Here is a 12,653-nt window from a genome sequence, read left to right on the forward strand (position 1 = left end):
TCACATGATTCACCCCCTTTTGATAAACCTAAAAATTTCAAGCTATCCTTTAAATATTTTTCTTAGGATTTTATTTTTTCATTTACTTGAGAGAGACATGGGCTTGATCTCATGATCCCAAGATCCTGACCTGAACAGAAATCAAGCTGGACGCTTAACTGACTGAGCCACCCAAGCGCCCCAAACATTTTTTAATAGGTAATCCATGCATAAGGTAAAGAATAAGAATAGATACAAAAATGATCTAGAGCAGGGGTCAGCTGACTGCCACTAGTGAGCCAAATCTGGCCCAGCTGTTATTCTATGGCCCCATGAGCATTTTTTGTAAGTGGTTGTGGGGAGGAAAAAAAGTATCTCCAAAAACATAAAGTTCAAATTTCAGTGTGGTGGTAAAATTTTACTGGCACACAGCCACCCTTGTTCATTTGCATATTGTCTAATACAGTGGCAAAGTTGAGAGCCAAATGGTCCTCAAAGCATAAAATACTTACTATCTGGCTCTTTACAAAACAAACAAACAAAAAAAACTTTTCCAACTCCTGGTCTAGAGTGAAGACTAAACTGTTCCCACTGGAGTTCCTCCAAGCCCTGTTTCCCTTCCCAGAGGCCATTGTTGCAACAAGACCCCTGCAAGTCCCTCCAACAGGCGGCAAGGCATCCCTGCACCTGCTTTCCCACCATAGGTAGAATATTCCATACGCAGTTCTGCACTTGCCCTTTTCACCTAGTGTATTTTGGAGACAGTGTTATATATCAATGCTTCCTTCCTCTTTTTGACAGTGGTGTAGCATTCCAACTACAAGTTCAGAATGGACTTTCGTGTTTTAACTAGTCTTTCGTTGGACATTGAACTTGTGTTCCGTCTTGGATAATATGAACTGCTATTTGTGTGCACAGGAAAACCTAAGTCTTCACCCATGAGGACCAGGAGACCTGAGGGGTCAGGTCATAGGAACCGAATTGTTGGGCCCAGGATGTCTGTGTTCCATTTGGATAGCTCACACCAAATTGCCTTCCAATTACCCATCTAAACTCACCACTTTCACCACTCCTCGGCCTTTTGGCTAAGATCAAGTGTAAACTCACCACTTTTGAGAGTGCCAGTTTCCTCACACTCTTGCCAATGCACTGTGTTATCAAGTGTTTTGTTCTTTGCCAATCTGATAGGTGGTTTTAATTTGCATTTCTCTTACTCTATTTCACTGAATCTAAGAAACCATTGATTGTGAGATGCGTCCTGATTCCAGAGATGTTGGAATGTGAAAATGTGCTTAGAACCACTGAACTGCAATATGTTGAGTGAGATCGGTATCTTACCTCATTTCCTTACTTCTTGGGAAGCAGGGTAGTAGTAGTTGAGAGCTCTGGGTTCAAATCCCAAAGCTTGTGACTTTGGCCAAGTTACTAAACCTCTCTGTGTCTCTTTTCCTCATCTATAAGTAATGCTATGACCTTATAGGGTAGTTGTGAAGATTAATTAATATATGCAAAAACCCTATGTTCCTGGAACATAGTAAACACTGCATAAATGTTTGCTATGATTAACATCTTTGTTTTGGAGTGTTTATCACTTTTTCACAATGAGTTGCAAGGGCTCTTTAAAATTGAGGGAAACTCATCCTTTGGTTCCACCCACCCCACTGCCCCAGAGCTCTGGTTCTTATTTATTTTTCCCTGACCACAAAAGTAACAGATGGTACAAAATTCAGACATTACAGAAATAAGTCATAGGAAGAAGCCAATGGAAACATCTCATGTCCATCAAGAGAGAAGGGAGTAAATAAGTTGTATCATGACCTCCCTACCCCACCCACTCCCATCCCTCTTGGGTTGTATACTTCAGCAACTTCATCAAATGTTAGATAAAACATCTTAATGCTAGGCTTCAGACACACCCCAGAGGGACATAATTCCATGTATTGCCATGAAATGCCATTAGCAAGTGTGTCTCCCACACCCCATCATCCACAGACTCTTTCTCCAGGCATTCTGTTCTCTGCCTCACCGGTGCCCATGACCCCTCTGTCAACAACTTGTCAGTTTTACTTTCTGTAGTTGGTATTATAAAAAGCTATACCAGGAGGTTGGGGGGGTGTGTGTTCTTAACTATAAATAGAAATATAAACATAAAATTACACAATGTTACCTACAAGCTTCCTACTCAAAGTATGGTCTGTGCATCCCCTAGGCACTTGTTAGAAATGCAGAATCTCAGCACAAACCACCCCCCTCCAAACACACACAGAGAATCAGAATCTGCATTTTTAACAAGCCTCCTGGTGATTTGGGGGCACATTTGAGTTTGAGGAGTATTACTTTAAAAAATAATACTATAGGCTTTATAAAAACTATATGGCACTTTTTACATTTTGAATATACTACTCATGCCTTTCACATCACAGAGATTCCCAAACTGCCCAGATGTTTTCCCACCTTATTGAGAAGTTTTTGTTTTGTTTTGTTTTAACATTTTATTTATTTATTTGACAGTGCACACAAGCAGGGGGAGCAGTAGACAGAAGGAGAGAAGCAAGCTTCCTGCTGAGCAGGGAGCCCAATGCACTGAGCAGGGAACCCAATGTGGGGTTCAATCCTAGCCATGACCTGAGCTGAAGTTAGATGCCTAACTGACTTAGCCACCCAGGCACCCCGAGAATAGTTTTTGAATGAACATTATTGTGGAACAGTCTACATCTGTTTCTCTTCACTGGGGCACTGTGCCAGCTTCCTGTACCAATTACGTATGCTTTTGACTGTAGGTCACAAAAACCCACCTTTAAGGGCAGCTGAAGCAATAAAGACTTATTATTTCATGTCTTAGGAAACCCATTTGTAAGTAGGGGCGCCTGGCTGGGTCAGTAGAAAAGCATGCCACTGCTGATCTTGCGGTTGTGAGTTCGAGCCTCATGTTGGGCATAAAGAGTACTTAAAAATAATAAAATCTAGAAAGAAAGTAAAGAGGGGTGCCTGGGTGGCTCGTCTGTTAAATGTCTGCCTTCAGCTCAGGTCATGATCCCAGGATCCTGGGATCAGAGCCCCATTGTCAGGCTCTCTGCTCAGCACGGAGCCTGCTTCTCCCTTTCTCCCTGTCTGCAGCTCTGCCTACTTGTGCTCTCTCCCTCTGTCAAACAAATAAAATCTGAAAGAAAGAGAAAGAAAGAAAAGAAAGAAAGAAAGAAAGACCTGTAGGTAAACGGCCCCAGGGTTCTCTTCAGCAGCTCAACCACATCCTGGGAGGTCCTAGCTCTTGCCATCTTTCTGTGCTAGCACCTCCTTTCTTGCAAATACCTATGGTGTAGTTCTAGGTTTTTTGGCCTCTGGATCGTCACAGCTCCAACCATCACAACCTCCTTTTACAGGAAAGAGGAAAGGGGACCAAAAAAAGCTTTCTCCCCAGCTATTCTCAAGGGAGCGAAACTTTCCAATCACCCTCCTCAGCTCATTGGCCAGCAAAGAACTAGGTGACAGGCACACCGCTGGACCAATCGCTGGCAAAAGGAAACGGCCCTGCCGGGGACGGGCTCAGATTCACACCTGGAACTGGACCTTCAGCCCCCTCATCAAAACCAGCTGCTGTGGGCACCCAAGGACCTGGTGCCTGCAGGCCGTCAACGGCGTCAGCACAAACCCTATCCGGACTCCCCGCCTCCAATCTCGGTGCCGCCCAATTCAGTCCTTTCCAGGCAGTCAGGCTGCATTTTGCACAAAAAAAAAAAAAAAAAAAAATGCAAACCCACCCACGCTTTGCTTCCAACCTCCCAGGCTCCACAGGTGCCCCGGGGGTAAGAGAACTGAATTCCAAACCTGATTTTACTCCTTTCTTGTTGCGTGATCCTGGGAAAGCATTCTAACGCTTCCGAGCCTCAGTTTCCTCGTCTGACAAATAGAGATGATAAAAGCTACTTTGCGGGGGTCACTAAGGATTAAATAATAAGAAAAATAGTAGCTAATACTTATATAGCCCTCGCTCTTTTCTAAATTCTTTCGTTCCATTAACCATTTTAATCTTCCCAACGATCCAATAAACAGGACTCTTATCCGCATCAGCTGAAGCTACCAGGTCCAGCGCGAGACAGAGATGCGGCGCAGGCACCGAAGGAATCCGGCTCTGGGGACCCGCTGTGACTTCCCAGACAGAGGGCGGAGCCTCTCCGAGGGAGCTTCGGCGGAGAGGACCACAACTCCCGGCAGGCTCCGCGACGCCGCGAAACTACAGTACCCAGCATGCCCCCGGGCGTCAGGCTTAACCTATTCTGTGAGGTCCTCTGCACAGGAATTTGCTTTACTGTCAGTTTTGCTTGCCAGAAATTCCCTACGAGAACCAAGGAATCTATGCAAGCAAACGTTTAGGAGCATCGTGGATAAGTTGGCTTGTGTTTCCATCCTCACTCCTCCACCTGTTAGCTCTGAGTCTTTCTCATCCTTACCGTGGGGTTATCCCTAGAATTTGCTGCATCCAGCTGTTGTGAGGAATAAAAACTGGATATGAAGGCTTGGCAAATTTCAGCTGTTGTAGTATCCCCTCCTCCCTGTGTGCTAGAAGGTTTTATCAAAGCATTTTATCTCTCCAGCAACTCTATGAGGTTGATACCATCATTCCTCTTTTCAGAAGGGGGAGATTGATGCCAAGAGAGATTCAAATCTCTTGCCTGAAGTCACACAGCAAAGAGTAGGTGAAGGAGCACTGGAATCCAGAAAATTTCACTTCAGAGGTGAGTTCACTTTAGGAGACCAAATGCTTCCCACTTGCTATTTGAGGCTTTATAACAACCCAAAGTCCAGGGCAAATGTTTTCTGTATTTTTCAAGATAAATTTGAATCACGTGATACACAGACTATCGAGTCGATTCCCTATTGCCAGTGCTTTGAAGGAGACACACTTGGAGCTTTAAGAGTCAATTATAGCTGAACTGGACCTGGAGAAATCAGGGAAAGCTTCCCTGAGGGGGTGACGCTGGATCTGAGAACTGAAGAGTGGGAACAGCACAGGCAAAAGCCCTGAGGAGGGAGGGGACTTGTACTGCAGAGAGGTACAGGCAAGTCTCAGAGGTACAGGCTGTGCCAAGGATGAGGGTAAGAGGTACCCAGGGTGCAAATTTTAGGAAAGTATTCACTTGCAGGATCATGCAAGTGCAGAGCTGAGACCTAAGGTTAAAAGTCTCCTTAAATGAGGCTTGAGTGTAAGTCCTAGACACCTCAGTGGTCTCACTGGTCTCAGTGGTCTCACTGGACCCTAGGCGCATGGCCTTTGGTTAGGGTAGCCATCCACAGTGGCTTGCCCTGAAGAGTTCTGTTGTTCCGGCCAGATAATACTAGGTCTCCTTTTCATCTGATGATTGTCTTTGTTGGATGATAATTCATGCAACTTGTAGAATCTGTATTTTATCACAAGGAAATGGAGAGCCACTGAAAGATTTAACTGAAAGGTATTTTGAGCAAATTTTGGCTGCCATACAAAGAATGGATCATGGGGGCAAGAATAAAGGCTGCTGGGGTCACCCAGGTGGAAGACAAGGGCAGCCTACCCTAAGTGGATGAAATAGATGGAGCTGAGAAATGCTTAGGAGGCACTACTGTCAGAACAAGGTAATGCACGGGATGTCCTGGATAAGGGCTTCCGGTTTCCTTGCTCCTCTGTACTGGAAGTCCTTGTCCTTCTTCTGCCAGTGTTTAGCTGTGTGACCTTGAGGCAGTCCCTTCACCTCTCTCAGCTTGTTTCTAAATCCACATCAGGACTTCTTAGACCGCTTATAATGAAAGATCAATCCCTTCTTGGATTTAACATACATTTGCAAATAGGTGTCCATAGGACCTTTGCACATGCTGTTCCCTCTGCCTCCTAATCAGTCTCTGCTGAATGCAACCACCTTAGGAGGCCCTCCCTGACCACCCCCTGCTGCCCCTTCCTAGGTTTAATCTCTATCCTATCATAGTTATATCTTTTCCTATTTCTTTGTTAACTAGCTCTCTGACTAGAATGTAAGCCTGTAAGAACAGACTTCAGGGGTGTATATCCATTCCCAGGACCTAGCACAGCGCCTGGCACATAGTAGGTCTTAGTTAAGTATTTCTTTGGATGAATAAATGGATGAATGAATGAATGAATGAATGAATGAATGAATGAATGAGTGAGTGAGTGAGTGAGTGAATGCTTTCCTTGACACCTTAATGCCCCAAAACAAAGCTTCTCTGGCCCAGGACTCTGGCCGGGTTTCAAATTCTGATTCAGCCACCTAACCGCTAAATTTAGATAAATCGCTGAACCTGCCCCTCAGTTTCATTTTTCACATTAATCCCGACCCGGTAGAGATATTGTGAGGATCCAACTAGACAGGGAAATGCACGAAGTAAAATAGGCTTTCTTTTTTCTTTTTAGCTTTCTTCTGTATCTTCCACAATCGCGTCCTCCCAAGTCTGATCACCCCTGCCTTTCTCACCAAACACCTCAGTATCTCCTTCGCACCCGAGCCTGGAGGAACATGCAGGTTGCTGGGCCCTCCCGCACGCACATCAGGTTTCCTTCCTCTGAAAAGGCAGGGAAAAAAAAAAGAAAAAAAACACCTTCCCGGCAACGGGTCGCGCGGTCCGCGGAGCGGGCGTCAGCAGCGGCGTCTGCGCAGGCGCGCACGCTTGCGCAGAACGGCCCGGGGACGGGCGGGGGGTGAAGAAGGGGCCGGCCTTCGAGCGACAGCGACGCAAGATGGCAGCCACCACGGGCTCGGGTGAGCTGGGGCGCCGGGCCCGGCTGGCCAAGGGGGCGCGGGCTTGGGCCGGGGACCGAGGACCCGCAAAGGCCCTGCGGCGGGACCAGGGCCTCTGCGTTACCTCTGTCCGCTTGGCTCCGCGGTGGCGAGCCGGGCGGCCTGAGGGGGGAGGAGGAGCAGGCGGTGGCCGGAAGCACGGGCGGGGGCCTGAGGGGCCTGTGGGCGGCGCGGCGGGGCCCACAGGCTCCCCCGGGCGACGTGAGGGCCCCGCTGAGAGGAAGGACCGGCCCCAAGGCGCCGCTGAGCGGCCGGAGCTAGCGAGGGGCGAGCCCAGAGGCATTCCTGGGGAGACGGAGGCTGGCGGCTCGGCGGGGACCAGGAGGTCTCCTAGGGGATGAGAAGGCTCCCCGAAACGGATGAGAGTCCTTTACTGGGTGCTGGAGGTCCGAGCGACCGGGCAGCCCCGGGATGTCCGTGTGGCAGGGACTTGACAAAACCCCTTAGGGAGGACGGGAGGAGAAAACGGGGTCTCGGGGGGTGACCGAGGATCCTGCACTGGTTGAGGGGACGGCTTCAGCGTTAGTTTGGGGGATGGGGTTAGCTGAGGAAATCTCCGTGTTGGTCGGAAAGGGGGCGTCTCGAGGTGGCTTTTCTGGGGGAAGGGGTATCAAAGCGCATCCCAACAGGACAAGTGAGAAGGGGAAAACGATCTCTCAGGTTCCAAAGGGATATGATCCCGTCATCATCAGGCTTTTACTTGAGGAGGATCAACTGAAAGAAGCTCCATGCAGTGGGTGAGAGTGAGGAAAAACTCCTGTTTCAGAGATTTCTTTTCTTTTCTTTTCTTTTCTTTTCTTTTCTTTTCTTTTCTTTCCTTTCTTTCTTTCTTTTTAGAGAAGAAAAATCTCTGTTGGGTGAAAGAAGCGTACTCTAGAAGTGTCTGTTTTGTGGACATTGTCACTCCCTAGCACTCCTTTGGATGTTGGTAAAAGATATGTGGGTTCAGCTCAGAGGTTTCCCATTTAGTGGATGGGCATGGGGAGAGGAACGAAGACTCTGGATGACTCTGGGGCAGGAAAGCTGGACAAACCCCCATCTCCATGATGCAGAAGAGGAAATAAAGGGAGCTGTACTTTGAGAGAGGGAGGTTCATCCAGTGCCTTGTGGCGTAAGGGAGGCAGCATTTATTCTGAGACTCGATTCCTTGTTCTGCACTCCTAGAATGGGCCCGAGGATCAAATCCTGAAGGGTCTGTTTCAGAGTTAACGTTCTACAAATGGACCTCAGGGGATGGCTTTCTCGAGGAGGAGGGGTAAAGATTGGCTGGGGGAGGTCCCCCAGAGGGGTTGATGAGGCAAGAAAGATTTTGGAAGTGCAGGATTTGGGGGAAGACTGAATGTCCCCCTTATGGCGAGAGAGCTGTACCCTGAGGTACCAGGGATGTTGGCCAAGGAGGTCCTCACAGAGAGGGTGATGATGAGGGAAGCAAGCAGGGCCACGAGCCTGGGTACTCAAATCCTCTGTTAGTTAAGGGCACAGCATCAGCACTGTTAAGAGAGGCTTGGTGACCTAAAGGAAACAGGGTGAAGGGAGTCCCTCTTTCCAGGGTGTTGCTCCTCTAGTACCCCCAAGAAACCATCCTTGTCTGTTACTGTAGCAATAGAGAGAATTGGCTCTAGGGGATCAGACTGAAATGACCTATCACAAGCTGCCTTTTATACTTAGAGCAGTGGGGTCCCCGATGAAGCATAGAGGAGGCCACACATCCTTTTCCTAGATTTTGATTTTTAGCTGGAATAGTGCTGAGTCAACTCTTTTTTTTTTTTTTTTTAAGATACTGCCACAGAAGAGAGAGGCTGAGTCAGGCCAGACTGCTGTGAGAAACTTCTCACCATAATAGCACCCCTGTCAGGTTGCTGTGAAGTGGGGGCTACAGTGTAACTGTGGCAGCCAGCATTATGGTCATATTGCAGCTCAGCCCAGTTTGCAGTCACTTGAGATTGGCTACCTACAATCTGGTTTAACAGCTACTTAATTCTAACTTCTTGAAGCCCTGCCAGTTGATGAGTGCTTCATAAATGCTAATGCAGTCAGATAAAACATCGTCAAGTCCTGTCCAGCGTCAAAAGCACTTGGCATGGTGTAGATAGCATAGAACAGGCTTTAAGGTGCTCTAAATAGTGGGCTTCCGAAAAGTCCTTTGTTTATTCAACACTCGTTTACTGAGGGCCTGTTATGTCCCACTGTGAATAGTGAACAAGATGGACAGCCCCTGTCCTTGAGGAGCTTACATTCTAGTCAGGAGGAAAGCCATTCAAGGACTAAATAATTAAGCCAATTTCAGATAGCAGTGCTATGAAGGAAATTGTGTGATGTGATACAGAGTGATAAAAGTAGTATCAGGGAAGGCTTCTCTGAGATGATGGCATTTGAACTGATGTAAATGATGGAAGGAGCCAACCCTGCAGTGTATATCATAGGCAAGAGAGGTAGAGACAATGAGTGCAAAGGTCTTGTGGCAGGACCAAGCCCGGTCTGTTGAAAGAACAGGTAAAAGGCCTTAGTGTGCACAAGAGGCTTGTTAAGGAAATAAGTTGGGCAGATATGGCTTTAGGTTTTATTAAGTGTGAAGGGAAGCCCTCAAAGTGGCCAATATGAAGTAGCATTAGGTAAATATTCATTGAATGGATGAGTCTTAATGACAGGGTGCCTGGCTGACTCAGTTGTTAGAGCATGTGACATTCAAACTCAGGGCTGCGAGTTTGAGCCCCACATTGGGCAGGGAGCCTACTTTAAGAAAAAGAGAGGATTGACAGGATCTGACCTCTGCCTCTATGCAGTGAAGGAGTACAGAGTGCTGAGAGTGGAAGCAGAAGGGCCTTAATTGGGTTAAATAAAAATGAATGTTCAGGCCTCTGCTTTCTAACCATGAGAAGTCTTTCAGGTTGTTCAGGAACCTTGAGGCCTTCCTTAGGTTTAGAAGAAGGCACTTGATTAATCTGTGCCCCTAGTTGCCAGGAAACAGCCCTGAAGTCTTTGAGTTCAAGTTCCTGTAAAGGCCTGGCCTTCATTTTTTGTTGGTGGTGGTGGTTTTGGGTTTTTTTTTGGGGGGGGGGGGTGTTTTTGGTTGTGTGTTTTTTGGGTTTTGTTTTGTTTTGTTTTGTTTTTTTATGATCAGTGCTTTCAGCACTTTGCTGCAACACCTTGCCACCTCCCATGGTTCTGCAGTGCATGAATTCTGCATAGATCCTAGAGCATGGTACTGTGAGGAGCCTATGAGAATCCCTCAAGATGCCAGTGCTGTGACAGGTGACTTCCTCCTGCCTTAGCCAGGATTGCAGAACCTCAAGCCCTTGGTTGGCAGGTCCTTCCTCTCACCCAGCATCCTACAGTCTTCCCTGCCTGTTAACCAGAAACCTGAGTGCCAGAAGAATAAGCCCTGGCTGGGCCTAATTTTAAATTTGCATTCACTAGAGTGGCCTCCTCTATACACTTGGCGTATGCAACTTTACCCATATGGGCAGTGGAGGTTAAGTAGTCTTCCATTCCATTCATGGGTGTTCCCAGAGAGCTGATGATGGGATATGAGAACCTGTAGTCTGTGAAGTTGATCTTGTTCCTGTATGTCTCACTGTGTAAGTATCTTGTGCTGATTGTAGCCAGCTGTCTTTTATACAACGTGGGCCCTGTGTTCAAGAGAACTGCCTTGTGATACTTAGTGCTCAGCTGGAGCACTCTGCTCCGGTGATGGTTGGTAGGTATAAGTACAACCTATTACTCTGTTCAGGGTGTCCCAAGGTTAATTTTGATGGTTATGATTTTCCCCTTCATGGTAACTTTCAAACCATACTTTTCACTCTATCACATTCTCTTTCTCCCTCCCCTTGTCTCTCACCTGGATTGTAGCTACAGTGCTTTGATAAAAAACGAAATACAAAATATGACGTCAGGAATCCTCTGTTTAATTCCAAAAGGCCCCAGTGAAGTACAGAGCAGTACATTTGGTGAAGTAAACATGTAACACTCTAAAACACTTTGGCCTGCCTTTGGCCCAGGGCGCGATCCTGGAGACCCTGGATCGAATCCCACATCGGGCTCCCGGTGCATAGAGCCTGCTTCTCCCTCTGCCTTTGTCTCTGCCTCTCTCTCTCTCTCTCTCTCTCTCTGTGTGTGACTATCATAAATAAATTAATTAAAAATTAAAAAAAAAACACTTTGGGGTTTCCAGGTAATTTGACTTACCTGTTACGTCATCTCATCCAACACTCCACAACCGCATGAACTAACCAGAGAAAATTTTGTCCCCACAGCATTACTGAGGGAAAAGGGTGGCTGAGTTATGGCACTCGGACTAGAGCCCAGGGGGTTTGGCTCCACCTCCCTCTCCAACCTGCTCCAGTACCATAGGAAAGAAATGGAAAGGCATGCATTTTTGGCGTGTTCTCTTCCTGGGTCTTGGAGTGTTTAATCTTGGTGAGAGAACAGGCTTTAATGAGAAGGATCTGACAGCTGTAGCAGGGACTTACAGCAGCCCTGGCCACTGTTTGTCCCATTCTGGGTGATCCGCTGCCCAATGAGTGTGATGTCCATTTTTAAGGAAGCTCTTTCTTATACCTTATATTCTGCTCACCGGACTTGGAGCCCCTCATATCATTTACAAAGTAGGGCCTTGCTTTCATTTACACGCAAGGGTTTCAGACCTTTTTTTTTTTTTTTCTTTAAAAAAAAGGTAGGGAGGGTTAGAGGGAGAGAAAGAATCCTAAGCAGCCTCCATGCCCAGAGCGGAGCCTGACACAGGCTTGATCTCACAACCCTGAGATCATGACCTGAGCTGAAATCCAGAGTTGGACACCCAGCCAACTGAGCCACCCAGGTGCCCCCAGACTAATTTTTAAAGTCCATTTCTAGGGTCTGCTGTGTACTAGGCGTTGTATTAAATTCAGTCAAATTAAATGATCTCACCATAGTCCTCTGAAACTGGTAACTGTCTTGAAGGTGAAAAATGGGTACAGATCCAGTGACTTGCAAAGCTAGGGTACAGAACCTGGGACCGTTCTGCTCCAGGGCATGTGCTCTTGGCCACATTATCATCCAGCCCCCATTGCCTTCTCTCCAGCTAGGCATCTCACATTCCTTCAGCCCCTGGCAGGTCTGTTGACACATTTCCAACTTGGTCAATTAGGGTTCTTTTATGGGTGGATAGTTGCCGCTCTCAGGGTCCTTTCCTTATCGTGACGTCCACCCATCACAAATGCAGTAGATATAACCCAACAAAAGATGCTAAATCTTCCTCTCTGTCTCCACTGTTGTCATTTCTGCCAAACCAGAACCATTTCTCACCTGGAAGACTGCAGAAGCCAGCTTCCAGTCTTAACCCTTTTCCAGTTCATTCTCTAGAGGAGGCACAGTGATCCTTTGCAGACTGAAAACAAAAACTGCCAGTCCACTGCAGAAAGCCTTAGAGTCTATAATCTCCCTACACTTTGAATCCAGTCATACTCTCTGGGGCCCAGAAGGCCCTCTTGGTCTCAGTCCTGCCCACCCCCTGACCTCTTGTGATATCACTCACACCTCTGCTCTTGCTCTAACCCCTTTGGAAAGTTCTGCCTCCTATTCTTCAGGTCTCCACTCTGCAGAAAGGCCATCCCTGACCACCGCATTCAGTAGTCTTCTCAGTCATTATCACATCTCTCTTCTGTTCTCTTCTAAACCGCTCACCTTACCTGAAGTTTTCTTATTTGCATTCTTGCTTGTTTTCTGTGCTTTTCCACTAGGGTAGGATTCTAAACTGTTCTGAACTACTATGTTGTGGTACCCAGCATAGGCTCTGGCATAGTAGGTGCTCCGTATGTATTGACTGTTGCGGTGAATTAATCCAAGGTCTCACCTTGATATAGCCACATATGTAAATTTGATGTATTTGAAGAAACAATGTATCTGGTAAGGCAG

General features: G+C 47.0%; 1 protein-coding gene across 1 annotated transcript in view; it reads left to right on the top strand.

Moving 5' to 3' along the window:
* The first annotated feature begins 6,643 nt into the window (after positions 1-6,643).
* Positions 6,644-12,653, top strand: part of UBE2V1 (ubiquitin conjugating enzyme E2 V1) — a 30,804-nt gene continuing 24,794 nt past the window's right edge. The window contains exon 1 of the mRNA XM_041732698.1: positions 6,644-6,722. Within this exon, the coding sequence (XP_041588632.1) occupies positions 6,701-6,722 (22 nt within the window). The 5' untranslated portion in view covers positions 6,644-6,700. The remainder of the gene's footprint in view (positions 6,723-12,653) is intronic.

The sequence above is a fragment of the Vulpes lagopus genome, chromosome 18 (genome assembly GCF_018345385.1).
Source record: "Vulpes lagopus strain Blue_001 chromosome 18, ASM1834538v1, whole genome shotgun sequence".
NCBI lineage: Eukaryota > Metazoa > Chordata > Mammalia > Carnivora > Canidae > Vulpes > Vulpes lagopus.